The 17,880-nt window shown below is 49.1% G+C and overlaps 1 protein-coding gene across 3 annotated transcripts in view; it reads left to right on the forward strand.

The window, feature by feature from the left end:
* The window catches only part of GALNT18 (polypeptide N-acetylgalactosaminyltransferase 18), a 365,529-nt gene that overhangs the window by 184,277 nt on the left and 163,372 nt on the right, over nucleotides 1-17,880 (forward strand). For all 3 annotated transcript variants that reach the window (XM_050757416.1, XM_050757417.1, XM_050757418.1), the window contains exon 2: nucleotides 1,962-2,154. In XM_050757416.1, the coding sequence (XP_050613373.1) occupies nucleotides 1,962-2,154 (193 nt within the window). The remainder of the gene's footprint in view (nucleotides 1-1,961; nucleotides 2,155-17,880) is intronic.

Below are 17,880 nucleotides of genomic sequence, written 5' to 3' on the forward strand. Positions count from 1 at the left end.
GATTGAAATCCAGCTACTGCACTTCCTTCTGTGTGAACCTGGGCAAGTTTTTTATTCTCTCTGTGCCTCACTTTCTTTATATATAAAATGAAGATGACAACAATTCCTACCCTATAGGGTGAGATGAGTTGATAAGAGAAAATGCTGGCTCATGGTAGGAGTGAGCACTCGGCAAGTGTTAGCTCTGATGGTTATCCCAGGAGTTACAGGGGTGTCCCATTTAGAGGACGTGGCCTGGAGAGGTACCTTATGCATGTGCACCCAGTGAGTTCAGCACCTGGGAGTTCGTTTACAGATCTTTTTGCATCTCGCACACTGAGATTTCTGGCATCTCTGCTTTCAGGATCATGGGCTTGCTAAGTCCCCTTCTACTCTTGATGGCATCTGCCTGCTTCCGGTGATGGAGGCTTCCTGCCACTGGAGCACCCCTTCCATGGTAGGAGGAGCCTGTGTTTTGGAAGGCTCTCCCTTTTGTTCCCAGGCAGTCTTCTCTCTTCCAGATGGGTTTTCAGGAGAGCATCACGAGTGGAGGTGGCAGTTGATAGCCCCAAGCTCTCCAGCCTGGAAGACCTCAGAATGCTAACCCCTTGCCCATCTCCAGCCTGTACCTAGGTGCGCCATGCACCCATTGGCTCCATACAGGCCAACGAGGGGATGTGGGCAGGTGTCCCAAGCCTGCCTCTCCTGCCTGTCTCTCCTGTCCCTGACCCACTTCTGTTTTTTCTGGTCTCTGTCTCATTCCAGGCTCCTGGCTCCATCTCTTACTTCCCTCATGAATTTGTGAGCATAGAAGGCCCTGTCCAGTGGGCTTGCCATCTCTGTCCAATTTCTCTGATTTCTGACCTCAAATGATTCACCTGATGACCTGTCCCAGGGAACTAATTCCAAAGTCCTGGACTATCAGTCTATGTCCTGGCAAGATCTCTTTTAGCTCCCATAAAAGAGAGATTTCAATAACCCTCCCTTGCTATAATAACCCTAACTGCCATTGGCTGTGCACTTGTTCTGAGACATAAACTGATCTAAATGCTTTATACACTTTATTTAATGGAATCCTCACAATCTCTGGAGGGTGGTTGGGTATTATCATCTCCGCATTCTAGGTGGGAGAATTTGGGCCTTGGGAGGTTGACTGTGCTATGGTCACGTAGCCAGTACGTGGTGGAGCAGTGACTGGAATCCATGACGGTGTGACTTCAAAGTCTCTGCTCTTACCGTTAGTGATGCCCCTCCATTTTTCTGGGACGTTCCTGGGAAACCACGCGCTGGCCTTGAGCTGCCTCCACCAAGTCCACCAGGGCTCCCATGAGCAGGGCCCAGAGCGTAGGGCAGGCTGGGTGTGGCTTGACTGTCACCTGTGTCATGGATCCGCTATTCTGGTGGGCAGTGTCTAGAAGCAGCAGGAGGCAGTCTGGCTGGGGTGCTGACAGTCAGGCGAATGTCACATGGTGCACCAGGCAACTCACTGCAGGACCAGATGGTGAAGAGAGAGGGAGAAAGACTGGCAAGAACTGGGTAGAGGAGTAGACTCCCAGCTTGGGTGCCTCAATGTGGGGTGGGCTCAGGAATTGCAGGAAATGGGGGTACAAGCTAGGGACAGAGAAGCAGATGCCCAGTTTGAGGGCTGGGGCCAACATCTCTGGCAGGGAGGCAGACTGGGGAAAAAGGGGGTTCTGACTTGAAGCCATGGGGCATCAGGGTCACATCCATTAGCTTCTCAGCAGACCTTGTCAGGTGTATTTCTCGATCTCCTGTGCCTGGTGGTTGTGGGTTAGATGAATGCATGGATTCGTGGATGAATGGGTCTTTGGAAAGCATGAAAACCCAAGTCAGCCCCGACCCCTGAAAGAAGGGGCTAAGATTGTTTTACCAAAGGCTGTTTGTGAGGAAGGGAAAGGGATTGTCATGACACATGCAGGGGTGCACTCTGACCCACTGTGTCCTGTTCCTTCTTTCTCCAGAGGCTCCTGCCAAGCCTGAGGAGGCAGAGGCCGAGCCCTTCACAGACTCCTCTCTGTTTGCACACTGGGGCCAGGAGCTCAGCCCCGAAGGCCGGCGCGTGGCCCTGAAGCAGTTCCAGTACTACGGCTACAATGCCTACCTCAGCGACCGCCTGCCCCTGGACCGACCCCTGCCTGACCTCAGACCCAGTGGGTGAGCAGAGTCAGTGACCGGGACCTTGTCGACCTGCCTGTGGGGAGATGGGGTCCCCAGAGGGCTGGGAACAGAGCCAGGACTGGGCACCTGGATTCCTGGGTCCCTTTCCTGCTTAAACCAGGGCCTGTCCCCTTGGCTTGCATTAGGCAAGTCACTCTCCTCTTCCCTCAGCCTCAGTTTCTCCATTAGCTGAGTAGGGGCAAAGCTTTCTTCCAGTAGAGATTTTGAGGATTCACAACTTAATTTACTCCTTAAGGGCACAACAGTCATCTCACATTCCTGTTAATATGTCATTTTAACCCAATTAGTTGCATTTTTATGAATAATCTTTTTTTCTGTAAATTAGTTTTTAAAGTACATCCGTCTTGCGGGGCTAACAAGTCGTTACATCTAACAGACAAGTCTGTCTTGACTTCTCTCTTTGTTACAGAAGGATGTTCCTTTAAGGTTCAGTGAGAATTCTTATTACTACCAATTATTAAAAATATGGGCACGTACCTCAGCTGAGAAAATCTCATTAATTTTTGTGAGCTCCCCCCACAGTGTTTCCCCCTCTTTCTCCTCATTTTTACATTTTATTTTTTAAAGCTGCAAACCATGGTGAGCTTATATCTGGAGTCTTGGAGAAAGGTCTTGCTGCTGGGTTTGCAGACTGTGTTCTTTTAGGGAGAAGATCCAGTTCAGCTCCACAGATATTCATTGAACACCTGCTATATACTGTATACTTGGGTATGGTTGGTTGTGGCTCAGAGAGAACTGGACTGGGCTAGGATGAAAGAGCAGCTGAGGATGTCCAAAGGGAGAGAAGAATATGCTTTCACTTGCAGGTCATTTATTAAGCACTTCTGTGCCAGCATAATCTAGGTACAGGGATGATACGGTTTGGCTGTGTCTCCACCCAAATCTCATCTTGGATTGTGGTTCCCATAATCCCCACATGTTGTGGGAGGGACCAGGTAGGAGGTAACTGAATCATGGGGGTAGTTTCCCCCATACTGTTCCCACGATAGTAAGTTCTCCTGAGATCTGATGGTTTTATAAGCATCTGGCATTTTCCCTGCTGGCTCTCATTCTCTCTCCTGCCATCCTGTGAAGAGGTGCCTTCCACCATGATTGTAAGTTTCCTGAGGCCTCCCAGACATGTGGAACTGTGAGTCAATTGAAACTCTTTCCTTTATAAATGACCCAGTCAGAGGTATTTCTTCATAGCAGCATGAGAATGGACTAACACAAGGGACAAAGCAGTGAACAAAGCATACAGAAACCCCTGCTTCACAGAGCTGGCATTCTAGTTGGGGGGAGACAGAGAGTAAACAAAACAAAGAAGTCAAATATGTAGTATGTTAGATGGTGGTGAGTGCTGTGGAGAAATATAAAGTCGGAGAGAGAGACACCTGGGACAAGAGTGGGGAGTTGCAATTTTTCCTGGGTGGTCAGGGAAGACCTCACTAAGAGGTGACATTTGAGCAAAGACCTGGAGGAGAAGAGGAAGCAAGCCACGGGGGTACTGTTGGAGGATGGGGGGAGTACCTTTCAGGCAGAGGAAGTGGCAAGTACAAAGGCCCTGAGGCAGAAGCATGCATGCCATGTCGTGTTTGAAGAAGAGGAAGGAGGCCCCTGTGGCTGGAACGAGGTGTGCAAGGGGGCAGTAGTTGGAGATGACGCCAGAGGAGCAACATGAAGCAGATCATTAGGGCAAAGTTTCTCAACCTTGCTGCACATTCTACACATCAGGAGAACCTTAAAAAATAATCCTGATGTGAAGGCCATACCCCAGACCAATTAGATAAGTGTTTCTGGGGGGGCACTCAGCTTCAGTATTGTTTAGAGCTCCTGGGTGATTCCGATGTGCAGTCAAGGTGAATCCCAGGAGAAGGGCTTCATAGGCTTTTGCAAGGAGTGTGGCATTTACTCTGTGAGACAGAGATCCATGGGAAGGGCTTGAGCAGATTAGCAATATGCTCTGATTGTCACTTGCAAAGGTGCCTCTGGCTGCTATGCTGAAAACAGGCTGAAGGGGCAAGGCTGGGAGCATGGAGACCAGTTAGGAGGCTTCCAGGTGAGAGGCGATGGTGGTTTGGACCATGATGGCAGCAGGGGAGGTGCTGAGATGGGGTTGGATTTTGGAAATATCCTGAAGGTGACCTCAGCTAAGTGCCACAGGGCCTCAGTCCGCAGAGGAGCTGCAGAGACCACTCCTGGGGCTGGAGAGGAGCTGGTCTGATGGGGGGAGCACATAGGGGCTCTGGAGAAGGAGTAATCAGAAATAGGGCCCTCTAGTTCCTGCAGGGGACTTGGCCATGACCTCGGCCAGAAGAAGAGCCATGGACTTTTCGGTCAATCTGATACAAAACACAGGCACAGCTCAATACATATTTGTTCAAAATCAAAGGGAAAATGAAAAGGAAGCCAAGGAAAGGGTAGATTTTACAGATTGTAACCTGGTTATAACAACAACTGGGATTCACACAGTGCTGGACGTGCCAATAGTACCTTCCCATTTGGACCACGTCAACACTGCAGGGAAGGTACACCAGGCAATGGTAGATTCTTCCCATTTGAGTTGAAGAAAACAGAAGAGAAGAAGGAGTGTTGTCTGAGGTCACACAGTAAGATAAGCAGCCGAGCTGAGCCTTGAACCCATGTCTCAGATGCCGGATCGTGGCTTTGACATCGGCCTACCACTGTTTATTTTGACTGTGCACAATGCTGCATTGTGCACAGTAAGAGCCCAGGTGGGAGCCCTTCATCTTTGACTGAGAGAAGTGCCCCACCCACTCTCACCTGTGGGAGGAATTTGCCTGAGAGAGGGAGGAACTTTGAAGGACTTTAGGTGGGCAGAATTCTGCAGTTTTCGCCTGAGCTGCTGGAGAGGAGCAATCGTCCTTATAGAAAGACCTTCCCTCCGCACAGAACTTCACAGTCTGTGGAGCTTCCACACCTCCCCCGTGGCACCAAGCAACTTCTGTCAGCCCCTTTTTCTAGAGAGAAAAACATAATCTCTGATAAAAGGCAGAGCAGAGCCTCCTCGCTCCTCAGGGAGGGCTCTGTGAAAGTGGCTTTAACAACGGAGGGTTCTCTTTGCACATGTACTTGGAAGGCTCTGTCTAGCTCTATTTCAGCTCACGTGCCAGACGCATGCCTAAGATTGGAGAGCTGTTGGTGAACCACACAAAACAAGTATGTGCTTAGGTAAAACAGTGCCTCCCTTTGTCTGTTAATTTCCATAAAAACATCCCTGCCTTGTAACAAGGCCATTGCTTGGCTCATCCTGCTTAATTCATTTTGGAAACATCTTTTCAAAATTTTACTCTTATCCTATTTCAAACGACACTGGCAACATTTATATAGGATGAGCCATGTTTTCAGGCATATGTTTGTCACTTAATTTATAAGCACTCCTTGAGTCTTCACAGTAAAACCTTCTGAGGTAGGTCCTATGATTAGCCTCCATCTTACAGAAGAGGAAACTGAGGCATGGGGAGATGATATCTCCTGCCCAAGGTCACTAGTGGCGGAGCTGGGGCAGGTGGTCTGGCAACGGAATTTGTGCATGTAACCACTGTCCTACACTGCCTTGAGGCGTCCATTTGTGTCACTCTAATGGGAGCGGCAGGCCCACTTTAGCAATATAGCAGTGAGCATTTACTGATCAGTTTTGGAAGAAGGAAGGTTGGCGTCTACATGTTGGCAAAAACTGTTTTAGTGAACATGAAACCAAGGCTTGTTGCCAAGGCTTAGGATGATGCCTGGGCTCTGGCTAATGTTGAGATTTGGACTGAGAGGGTGGGTCAGCATGTGGAGAGGAAGCCCACAGTCACTGCAGTCTCTGGAAGATTCATGCTGTGTGGCTCTTGCCATAGCCGGAGTCCCTGTGCCTCTTGTGAATTCTGGTTTGCTCTTAGAGACTTCTGTCCCTGCTGCTTGTGTTATGTACTTTGCTCTTGGTATTCTTGGCTCTACTCTTCCAAATTCTAACCCTGATGTTATTCTTGGCTTCCTTCCTAGATCAGAAAGTGAGTGCTCAGAATCCTGCCCACCCTCCTTTCTCTCACCTCTAGCTAGTCACTTACTTTGTCTCCTTTTTTTCTTGGTGCTGAAAGATGTAATCTGACCCAGCTTGTCATGTGGCTTAGATAGGACCACACTGTGCTCAGTGCCTTATACACAAGACAGGACACAACTAGAAGGAAAAACATCAGTCCAGCCAGTTGCTAGGCCCATTTATTTTTTCATCCAGCCAACATTTACTGAGCACGCATTGTGTGCCAGACACTCAACAAAGCACCAGACGGATATCTCCTGGAGTTTACACTGAGATGGGAACCCAGACAGAGGTGGTGGGAGGGCGAGGTAGTCACAAAGTCTGCTGACCATTTCCCAGGCTCCATGGCAGGGAGGACTTGTCCTCGCAGGCTTTTAGTAAGGCAGGGGCCTGGACGTGATGGCCACAGAAGCCCTGTCCCTCTGGTGCCTCTGTGGCAGGGAGGCAGGGCCTGGAGGGTGGCATCTGCAAGGCACCTCCCTGTACCCACTCCCCTGGATAGAGTTGTTTTAACAGTCCAGACTCTAGAGAGACATCTGGGATCTTTGAACTTTGGGGGTTCCTGGCTTCATGGATAGGCAGAATAATGGCATCCCAAAGATGTCCACATCCTAATCCCCCACACCTATGAATATGTAACAGGCATAGGAAGTGCACCAGTTTTTCCAACCTCATCTACACAAAGAGGGGACAAACTTCCTCAAGGATCCAGGCCCCTTGGCTCCTGGAGAAATCAAAATGCCATTCATCCTCCTTGTGGTGTTGCAGCAGCAGTAGAGCAGACCCCTCAGCCATCCAGGTGGGAAGACCTGGGGGAAGCAGGACACTTCAGACTCCTTTGGTGAAGCCTCCCGGACCTCATCCATGGGGGGCCTTGGCCAGGGCTGGGTAGGGGTTCACTTGCTTCCTTCCTGGTCTGGGAAGATACCTAGTCTCAGGGTTGAAGGGCAGAAAGGTTTCATCCCAGCCTGGCTGGACCCAGCTCCATCCCTCATAGCCCCAACTGCAGGCTCCAGATGTCCTGTGGCTCTCTCTGTGTGCTTCCTCCTGCCTCTCGGTGTCCACCCTCTTTCTCCTTATTGGTAGGCTCTAAAATAATCTAGGAGGGGCAGGAAGAAAAAAAGGAAACATCAAGTTTCAATTAGGGTGTGGACTACAGAGGCGTACACATGTCAAAACTCATTGAACTATACACTGAAGCTCTGTGCATTTTACTGTGTGTAAGTGAAACGTCATTCCTTTTTGAAAAATGGAGATGTGAGAAAATGACTGAGGAAGTCCTTTGCCCAAGGGGTGGAGAGGTAGGGGGAGGGGACATCTTTTGGGAGGTCACTGAGAAGATGGGTGTGAGTTGTGGAGAAGGAGGATGGTGCAGGGTGGAAGTGAGCTAGCCAGTGTGAGATGGTTCGGAAAGGTGGGCTTCCCACCCCAGTGACAGCCAGGCCAGGCAGGTGGCACATGTGTGCTCTCCAGTTCTGCAGCTTTGGCCTCAGACTCATGTCACATTCTTTTCTCCAAGAAGTGGCTGTTTCCAAACAAGGGGCACAGGAAAGTCTAAGGGATCATGGGTGTGGGTAGGAGAAGCGGGGGCTCCGGTCTCAAGCTCCAGGGTTGTGTTTCCATGGCAACTCTATGGCCACCCTCCAAGGCAGCTCAGGGCAAAGACTCTGGCAGGCACTGCGTCCTGCCTCTTGCCAGCAGATCTTCAGAGGCTCCTGAGCCTTATCAATAATGACTTTGCCGTTCTCACCAGTGTCCCCTGAGGTCCATGTCCCTCCCTCCCAGGGGTTAGGATACACTTGCTCTTGGGTTTGACAGGTGGGTTAGGGCTTGGGGTTAGGACATGAGGGGTTGGCAAAGGGGGTCAGAATATGTTCTGCAGCCCTAGGTGGGGGCAACTGGGACAGATCCACACACAGGCTCACAAAAGAGCCCTGGGTCTAGAGCTGGAGATAATCCTTTGTGAGCATCAAAGTGATAAGGAGCAGCACAGGACGGTAGCAAAGAGAGAATACAGCCCAGAGTCAGGGGCACTGGTCTGTCTGGGAGCAGGTGAGGGACCATCTCATGGGGCTGTGAGTGTTCGGTGGGCAAGGTTGTTTTAACAGTCCAGACTCTAGAGAGACATCTGGGATCTTCGAACTTTGGGGGTCCTGGCTTCATGGGTAGGCAGAATAATGGCCTCCCAGAGAGGTCCACATCCTAATCCCCCACACCTGTGAGTATGTAATGTTACACGGCACGGGGGAATTACAGTTGCAGATGGAAGGAAGGTAGCTGATCAGATGGCTTTAAACTGAGGAGGTTTTCCTGGATTCATTGTCTGGGTCCAGTCTAACCACAAGGGCACTTAAAAGTGGAAGAGGTAGGCAAAATATCAACAAGAACTGGCAATTTGAGAGACTTGAGTGGCCACTGATGGCTTTGAAGATGGGAGAGAGTCACAAGGGAAGGAATGTGAGCAGCCTTGAGTTGCTGGAAAAAGCACGAAAATGGGTCTTCCCGAGAGCCTCCAGAAAGGAATGCAGTGCTGCACACCCCAATTCCAGCCCAGCAAGACCTGTGTTGGACTTCTGACCTCCAGCACTATGAGATGATAAATTTGTGTTGTTGTAAGCCACCAAGTTTGTAATCATTTGTTACAGCGACAGCATTAGTATTAGGAAACCAGGACAGTATGCAGCCGGATCCTAGAGCCAGAAGGCTCTGTGACTGGTTAATGCTGTCACTATATTAAAGTTCATAACAATAATTTTAAAACAGGGGCGCTGCATTTTCCTTTTGCACTAGGCCCCACAAATTCTGTAGCTGGTCCTGGGGGAGGAGGGAGATAGCTCCAGCAGGAGCAGGTAGGCTGTGAGTGCTGGACCGTCCCAGAGTTGCTGCGCATGAGCGAATGACTCACAAGCCGTCACCTGCTCACTTCCTGTGTGCCAGGTTCTGTGCAAACGCTTAACATCCACTTTCCTATTTAACTTCATCCTCACGTGCCTCTGGGGTTGTTATTATTATTCCGATTTTATAAAGGGAATACTGAACATTCACAAGGTTAGGAAACTTGTTCAAATTCTCACAGGTGCTATGTGGCAGAGCCAGTATTTTTATACAGGTCTGATGATTCCAGGACACTACTTTATCACCTTGCCCTGCCCAGCCCTGCCCAGGTGAGCTTTTCTAGTTTGGGATCTTGTCTTTGTGGAGGAGAACCAGAGTCCTATGAACAATGTGTTCTCCATGAAGGCAGCTTAAGGACAAAGGGTTAAAGTAAACATTCTTTTTTTTTTTTTTTTTTTGAGACGGAGTCTTGCTCTGTCACCCAGGCTGGAGTGCGGTGGCCGGATCTCAGCTCACTGCAAGCTCCGCCTCCCGGGTTCACGCCATTCTCCTGCCTCAGCCTCCCGAGTAGCTGGGACTATAGGCGCCCGCCACCTCGCCCGGCTAGTTTTTTGTATTTTTTAGTAGAGACGGGGTTTCACCATGTTAGCCAGGATGGTCTCGATCTCCTGACCTCGTGATCCGCCCGTCTCGGCCTCCCAAAGTGCTGGGATTACAGGCTTGAGCCACCGCGCCCGGCCAAAGTAAACATTCTTAATCACGATTTTGCTATTGGGTTGAACATGCTAACTGTACAAACACAGTTAGGGGAAAACACTCTTTAACTAAAGCGCTTTGGAAAAATACTTCTGGTTCTTGTTAATGTTAATTTCATCATGGGCCAAGACTTTGATGTTATTCTTAAAAGAAATATAATCTTGAGCTATACTAATAGAAGTATAATGTTTTAAAAGAGGGAGGTGATAGCTTTGTTCTACTCTGCTGCTCAGATCACAACTGCAGAATTGGATTTTAAGAGATACTGAGAAAGTGAAGTATTTACAGGAGGACAACCCCGAAGAGAAATTGGGTAGCATGACAAACAGGTGAGATTTCTGTTTAGATCATAGAGTAGTAGTTAAAACCTGGTTCCCTGCTTTCCGAGGCCAGTCTCTCATTTATAAGCTGAGTAACAAGCTGCTTAGCCTCTCTATGCCTTGGTTTTCCTATCTGTAAGTTAGGGATGGTACTGCAAAGTTTGTGTAATGTATGTAGAGCTCATGGGCCACTTCCTGACACATAGGAACTGCTATTTAACTTTTAGTCACTTTTATTATCTGGGTCTCTGACCTATAAAAGAGAAGACTTGAGTGAACATGATCATGACTTTTATAACCTGAAGGACTGCTATGTGGACATAGAGCACATGGGACAGGACACTGCCCTGGCAGCAGATGAGAGCAGGACCAGACAGGCACTGCAGGACAGGTTACACAGAAGTCCCTGGGGAATGATTTCTCTCCAGTCCCAGAGTTCTGGGCGTCAGAGGCCAAGCCCTGAGCCAGGCTTTGCTAGAGAGCAAAGTTGCCCCATTCTTCCTTAGAACCCACCTTCCCCTGTCCCGGTGGATCTATCAGGACCTGCCTTTCCCTGGCCCAGCAGATCTGCTCTGCCCCACCTTCCTCAGCTGTAGGTGCTACGGGCCTGGCCTGCTCACTGACAAACCCACCACATAGAGAGTCCCTAATGTGGCTTTTCCATCAGAGCCAGCTGGCTTTTGTTCCCTGGGTGGCTGTTCATTCAGCCCGGGGATCCCACATTCCACAGATCCCTAAGATGTCTTAGGGACAAATGATATCCCTGCTTCCTGTTGGTTGCTTACATTGTAAATGATTCTCTTCCCTTTTTTCCTATTTTCCATCTACATTTTACATAGCAGAGCCTTTCTCTAAATTGGTAAATTCACCTGAAAGGATGATGGTTGAACTTCTGCCTCTGGATGAAAGTTGGATGTTTTGATGATCACATGTACTTAGCAGTTTACTCATCAGCAATTCCTGCACCAAATTCTGCTCTTAGATGCAGGCCTGCCCGATTTCTCTTGCATTGCAGAACTCCCGGTTTGCAGATGTCCATTGTCTCTTCCATATCTGGGCCAGATGGAGTGTCTTGCCAAGTCTCTGAAGTCCCTGGATATACTTAGTATCCTCACCTTGCCTCCATTATCCTGTTCTTCACCCCTTTGACTTGTGGGATGATCTAGTCTTCTTGCTGCAGTCAGGCAGGGATAAATGTATGACTCAGTGATTCCATTCCCATCAGGTCATGGTGGAATTCCCATCCACAGAGCCCTTATGGACCTGAATTCTTTCTACTGTTCATATGTTCATGTGTTCATTCAGCCCATCACCAGGTGCATTCTAAATTTCTACTCTATGCGGAACTTCATACCCAGTATTAGGGATACCTGATGAGCAAGGCAGACATGGCCCTAACTTTGTGCAGCTTATAGTCTAGTGGAGACACTGACGTTTGTTAAATGATCACATATAAAAACACATTGCAATAGCATGTACACGGCATGAAGGAAAAGCAGAATCTGTGAGAGTCTCACAGGGAACTGGAGTCCATCCAGGAAGGGAATTGGTCTTTCTCTACTGGGTTATGTATGTGTTCTCAGGGAGCAAGGAACCAAACCTATGCAGGTAACCACAGGTGGTTGGGATTTTTTGAAGGCCGATGAAAGCCCACAATCACACAATCAGAAGCCACACAGGCAGGCTCTGGAGGAGGCAGCGTGGTTCAAGACATCCTGGACAGCTCCAGCCTGCATCCTCTTTGCCCCACTTTTGCTGTGTTTCTAACAGTGACTTCATGTCCACGTCTACGGTTCACTCACTGACACGCCCTTCTTCCTATCCATCATTTCTGCTCTGCTGGGCCTCACTTATCACCTTCTTAGGATCTCCTACATTCAGTCCCTCCATGAGAAAGGCTGGACAGGACCACTGGTCATTCTTTAACATTACGAGATCCAGCTACGCAGAGTTTCTGTGCTAGGCTGCCTCATAGGCCCACAGCTAGCTCTTTGATGGCTATTTGGGGCTCAGGAAATCAGTCACTGGTCCTGTTAATTGTGAGTCAAATGGAGATGCCACACAGCAGAAGACACAGCAGCCTCGGTGTAAGGAGTCACCGGGATTATACATATCGGAGGCAGGAGTGTCACAGGAAGACAGTGTTGGGCTTCAGAGGCTCAGTAGTGTTGATCGTATTTGTCCACATCGTCCTGCTAGATAGAATACAGCCTCTCCATTCTTCATGCACATTTGGCAGCCTGGAAACAACTCCTTCATTTCGCCCCTCCCTCAAAGTCTCTGTGTTGCCAGTGACACAACACCACTGTCTCACAGTCAGCACTTCTGGGTGGGTATGGAAAGGAAGATATGGAAATCATCATTCAGCAGGGTTATGAAGGCAAGCTCTGGAATCAAATGAGCCCAGGTTTAAACCCTGGAAGATAACTTACCATCTCAACTCTATTTCCCTCAACTGTTAAATGGGGGATAATAATGCCGTTTACCGTATAGGATTGTGGAAAGGAATACAATGGGGAAAATAGTCAAAACATCTGAACAAGTCTCGGTATGGTTTCTGGCATATGGTAAACAGTAAATGGAAGTTTTTAGTATTATTTCCAAGTATTTTGTATGGGGCAGCAAATACCCTGCAGTCTCTTAGCTTCAGAGGCTATGGGGATGCAGATACCAGCCAGAAGGAGAGACAGTCTTGATTCTTCTCTTGGCCAATGGGAACCATCACACTGCCCTCATCCTCTGGTTTTATTATGTCATGCAATCTGGGAAGTGACAGGCCTGGGAATCTAATCTGGAAAGATCTGGAAGAAGCTAGATGTATCTGAGTAAGGCCAGAGGAGAATCAAGCTAGTCCCATGGGTGCAGGTAGGAGACAGAGGCTGGAGTGAGGCCATGGTGGCCATGAGGGCCAAGAAGAAAGTGCCAATCCTGGGGCCAGACCCTCTCCCTGGGTGTACGTCCCAGGGGGTTAGTGAGCCTGAACCTTTGTGTGCTGACTACAGCTGAGAGGGGAGGGACTCTCCAGGAAAAGCCTGGGGAGAAAGCAGGACCAGGACGACCCCCTCAGAGGAGTGGTTGCTTGGAGTGCCACCGTCTCACTTGCTTTGTCAGGTGGGCCTGGCCTCCACTCCCAGAACCCTAGCATAGCTGGATGCTGTTCCCAGTGCGTCTTGGCAGACAAACCCCAGTTCACAGTCTACTTTGATCTTCATTCTAGAAGGGGCCTGCTCACTCTTCCCATCCCCCACCCCCAGGTCAAGCAGCCTCTATGAACAATTCACTCTGCTAGACTAGGACCTTGCAGACTTGCTGAGGTCAAAGAGGGGAGGGTCTGCCAATCCAAGATGGAGGTGTCCGGCTGTAGCGCATGAGGTCTGGCCACTGCCCTGGGTCTTATCAGGTGGCCGAGAGCTGGGCTTTACCACACTTATTACTCCACTGCTTCCCCGCCTCTCATGATTGTACAGCACTGAAGCCCTTGGTGTAAATTTTCCTCATACATATCTCCAAAGTAGCCCCCTAAGTTGTTGCTCCCCATCCCTGCATCTCCTTCTGTGTGCAGAACTCAATAGAACGGAGTCTGTCATGACCATCAATTCCAGCTTATTAGACAGTCATATACCTCCCCTCTCAGAAATGCCTTGTTTTTTATCTCTAGTGGAAAATGGCTCAGCTTTGAACAAGAATAAAAGTAAAAAGGGAGGTTTTTATGGCTTAATTTTACAGGAGAATGTTCCTGTTCTCAAAATGAGCATGGGCTCAGTCTCGTGCAGTTGTGAGTTCTCGAGGAGCTTAAACACAGAAGGGCTGGTCCCAGAGTGTGACTCCCAGAGATCCGTGTCCTCAGCCCTTCCCTGCAGAGGTGAGCAGAGAGGCAAGTGCAGAGGCAGACATCAGGGCAGAGGGGAGGGAGGCTCTGGGAGGGTCCCAACTGTGGCAGAACTGGGGCAGAGTGTGTGGGTGGCCCAATCCTGGAAAATCCAGGTGCTCTGGGAGGGCATCTTAGCGGTGCAGATTTGGGAGCAAAGTCCACCGGGTCAGTGCTGGGTTGCCAGGCCAAGAAAGTGGCTGGACTCTAGAGCAAAAGCTCTGGGCATGGGTCCAGAGCAGTCCTCTCCCACACAGCGGTTGGAGGCATGTTCTTTTCAAGGTGACTCAGACTACAGCGCAAAGACTTCTCCTGAGTTCAGTGTCTGCAGTGATGAGGATGGCATGACCAGGAAGGATGTAGATGTCTTTCTTGACATGCTCTTCTTCTTCCCTCTTTTTGCCCCTACCCTTCAGCAATGTACATTCTGCTTCAGTGTGGAGGTGAAAAGGTGTTTTGGGGAATCTGAAAGGGAATTTATTCAACAGATACCAATGGAAGACCTGCTGCTTGCATCATGGTGTGGGGCAGTGGGCAGGACGGTGTGAGCAAGGCCAGTCTGTGCCCTCACAGCTGGTGGTATAGGCATGGGGTACCGCCTGACTTGGTGTGCCTAGGACTTTCAGTGCTGAAACTGGAAAGGTCCTGGGCAAACTGGGATGAGTTGGTCACCCTATGTAGTCATGATGGTAGCAAGGGGATGTTTCTTGTGGCATCTGCGGGTTGGGAGGGAGGGGAAGCTGGAAAACATGTGAGATATAAGAGCCTCAATGTTGTGGAGAGAAGCCATCTGAGTGATCCTTTCCTCCCACTTCCTTATTCTGTGACCAAGACATAGAGCAGAGAGGGAAGGTGGCTCATTCATGGTCACACAGCAAGGTGGGGCAGAGCTGGGAACAGCACCTGGGTGACTTCATCCCCTTCAAACGCTTTCCCTAAAATAATCCCCCCACATCATCTTCCTTATCCTGCCTGCCCCTCACCTCTCTGCTCTGCTTACCCAGGGCCACCTTAGGTCAGGTGTTGAGAAACTGAAGGCTGAGGGAAGGTGTCTCCTGATGCCAAGAGAGAGGCCACAGCAGAAGCATGGCTATCGCCAGGAGGCCCCAGCGGTCCCAGGAGAGAAGAGAAAAGAAGGATTTAAGGAGGTCAGGGCATTTGGCCTGGAGGGATTACAGTGTAAAGAAACTGAGCACTTCTGGAGACTTCCAATGTGAGGCATTGGGGCCATTCCTGCAGGAGGAGGGAGCACGGGAGAACAGGAGCCTGCTGGCGGGGGGAGGACCTGACTCTCCTTCCAAGGGAGGAGGTTTGTAAGAAAAAGGAGCAGTCCGACATCAGCGGCAGGCACTCAAAATGTAGGCCGTAGATAAAATAAGCAAGCTTGTTAAGTTTGTTTCATTCCATAAACATTCATGGAGTGCCTACTAAGTGCCAGACTGTAGTCCGAGGTTAGGAGACAGCACAGTCCGAAAGCAAAGTTCCTGCTGTCAGGGGGCTTCATTCTAGTAGAGCGGGGCAGACAATAAACAGGTTTGAATGTGACGCCCTAGAAAGTGTGTTCGGCTATGTTCAAATGAGTTTTCCTAGGAAAACTTTATGTTCAAAAGTCTTTCATGCGAAAATTGTGATCAGCAGGGCTTAGCTTATTAAACAAATACAGCGTTTCATTCTGCATGGAGAAAGACCATCAGGAGACCAGCTTCCAGAGACTGGCAGCTCAAACCATCATGGCTGCTGCCGGGAGGAATTAAAATTGGTTTCCTCAGATGGGGGAGACTGGGCACTATGTTCAGAATTAAGAAGGGAAGAGAGTAGGGGGAAACAGTTACCCCCCATCTCTGAACACCCTGGAGATTTGGATAGTGAGGCTCTGGGAACGCAGAGCAGACCCCCTGGGGAAGTGCAGAGATACAGAAGCAAAGTCTTCATTGCTGGTGGAGTTTAGCAGGGAGGACCGTGAACTTGTACCAATCCACTGGCCTTCTTGGGAGCTGTCTATTATACTTTATATTAAAGAAGAATTCATGTGCTATTTGTTTGGCCACATATGGTATTACTTTTTAAATGCAATTAACAAATGGTGTGTGTGCTAATACTCATCTCTGTCAGTTTCCGTGCCTAGGGAAAGCCCAGCTGCTGGTCTTGATCACCATAAATAAATACTAGCTAGAGGACTTATTTGACTGTCAACCACAAATCTTTTAATTGCTGTTATGAAAATTGTAATCACAGTTTTCTTTTCTAAAATATTGAAAAAGATCTGATGAACTTCAGAAGGCATGCCAGTCTTTCTCCTTCATTCAAGTTCCTCCCCTCACCTCCCTCTCTATTCCCTTCATTCTTTCATCATTGTCAAATCAGCTGGTTCCCTCCTCTTCAGCCACAGCACTGTTCCTTTGGACCCACAGAACCCTTGCACGACTCACTTTTGCATGCCATTTAAGTTTCTGATCCAACCTCTCTTCCTCAGAGAGTCCTTCCTGACCACTCCTCGTACAACAGCTGCCAGGGTACCATCCCGTTCTCTTGCCTAGAGTTTCTTTTCATCTTAGCACTTATATGAAATTGTATTTTTTCTTCCATATTTATCTGTTTCTCTGTCAAAGCATAAGCTCCATAAGGACAGGGACTGTGGGACTATGTCCACTTCCTGCTGTACCCTCAGTGCCTGTAAGACTACCTGCCTAGAGGAAGATATTCAATATATATCTATTCCATTAAATGCACGAACAAATGAATTCTACACCAATCTATTAACTTGGTTTTATTAAAATCACAAGTACGAAGTAGATTTGGGAAAAGACTCAACTCTTTCTTTCCCTCATTCCTCTCTGGCGAGAGAGAAGGAGAGCTGGAAATAGAATGGGAAAAGTTTCTGTAAATTTCTGGTAACCATAGAGACACTGATCTTAGTTTATTAATCTCATGCTCTTAAGCAGGCTGGGGCCCCACGGTGATTTCTCCAAATTGCTCAATGCTGGTTATCCTGCAGCCTTCCTCATTAAAGAAGAGCAGGCCCATTCCTATTCTGCAACACTTTAATTACTGACGAGCAGAAGCCTCGTGCAATTATGCTCATTATTGCGTGTTCTGACCTGGCTGCACCTCCCACTCTGGAGCAATGGAACATGGTCACCAGCCCTAAACCCCTGGAGCCTTCAGTGGGAACCCTCCTCTCCAAACCCAGGGCCTGGGACAGGCCTGTGATTGCTGCTCCATTCTTTCATTCATCTACACGGAAAATGGGAGCTTAGTGCCTTCTAGAACAGCATTTAGTGTCAGGCAGGGAAGGGCACCAGCAGTGGTCTCCTGCCCATAGAGACTATGCTTGCGGAGGAGGGAACTACCCTCAGGAGCCATGGCACTTTCCATTGTCTGGCCTCTCATGGGGTCTGATTTCAGAACTGTGTTCCTCTTCATATGGGGAATACCTCAAGTCCTCAAGAGACCACCAAATGGCTTCAGGGTTTCAGCAGAGCTAGGGGGAAATGGGCCAGTTAGGGGCATTCTCTTTCATGGCCATTTCTCCTTCAAGGAGAGATCCTGGTGCAGGTGTCAGAGGACCAGAGTTGGGATTCTGTCATGGTAGCTGACTGAGAATGCAGCCATAGGTGGGAACTCAACCTCTTTGAGCCTCAGTCTCCCCATCTGTGAAATGAGGTTGGACCTGGTCCTTCTACTTTTTCCTCATGTTGAGACTGTTTCTAGCTCCAGCCCTGTTCTGGAAACTGGATTTCTGTGATGAGCGAGAAGCAGGAGAAGTCGCAGGCAGTATGCCTTCTGGAGTGAAGGGAAGTAGATTCTGGCAGTAGAAGCCTCTGGGAGGAGGCATCTTTGTCTCCCGAGGCTGGGTGCCTGAGGTCTGGCCTCACCTAGGTGTTGGCTGCCATTTTGGA

Source organism: Macaca thibetana, chromosome 14, assembly GCF_024542745.1.
Source record: "Macaca thibetana thibetana isolate TM-01 chromosome 14, ASM2454274v1, whole genome shotgun sequence".
NCBI classification, from domain to species: Eukaryota; Metazoa; Chordata; class Mammalia; order Primates; family Cercopithecidae; genus Macaca; species Macaca thibetana.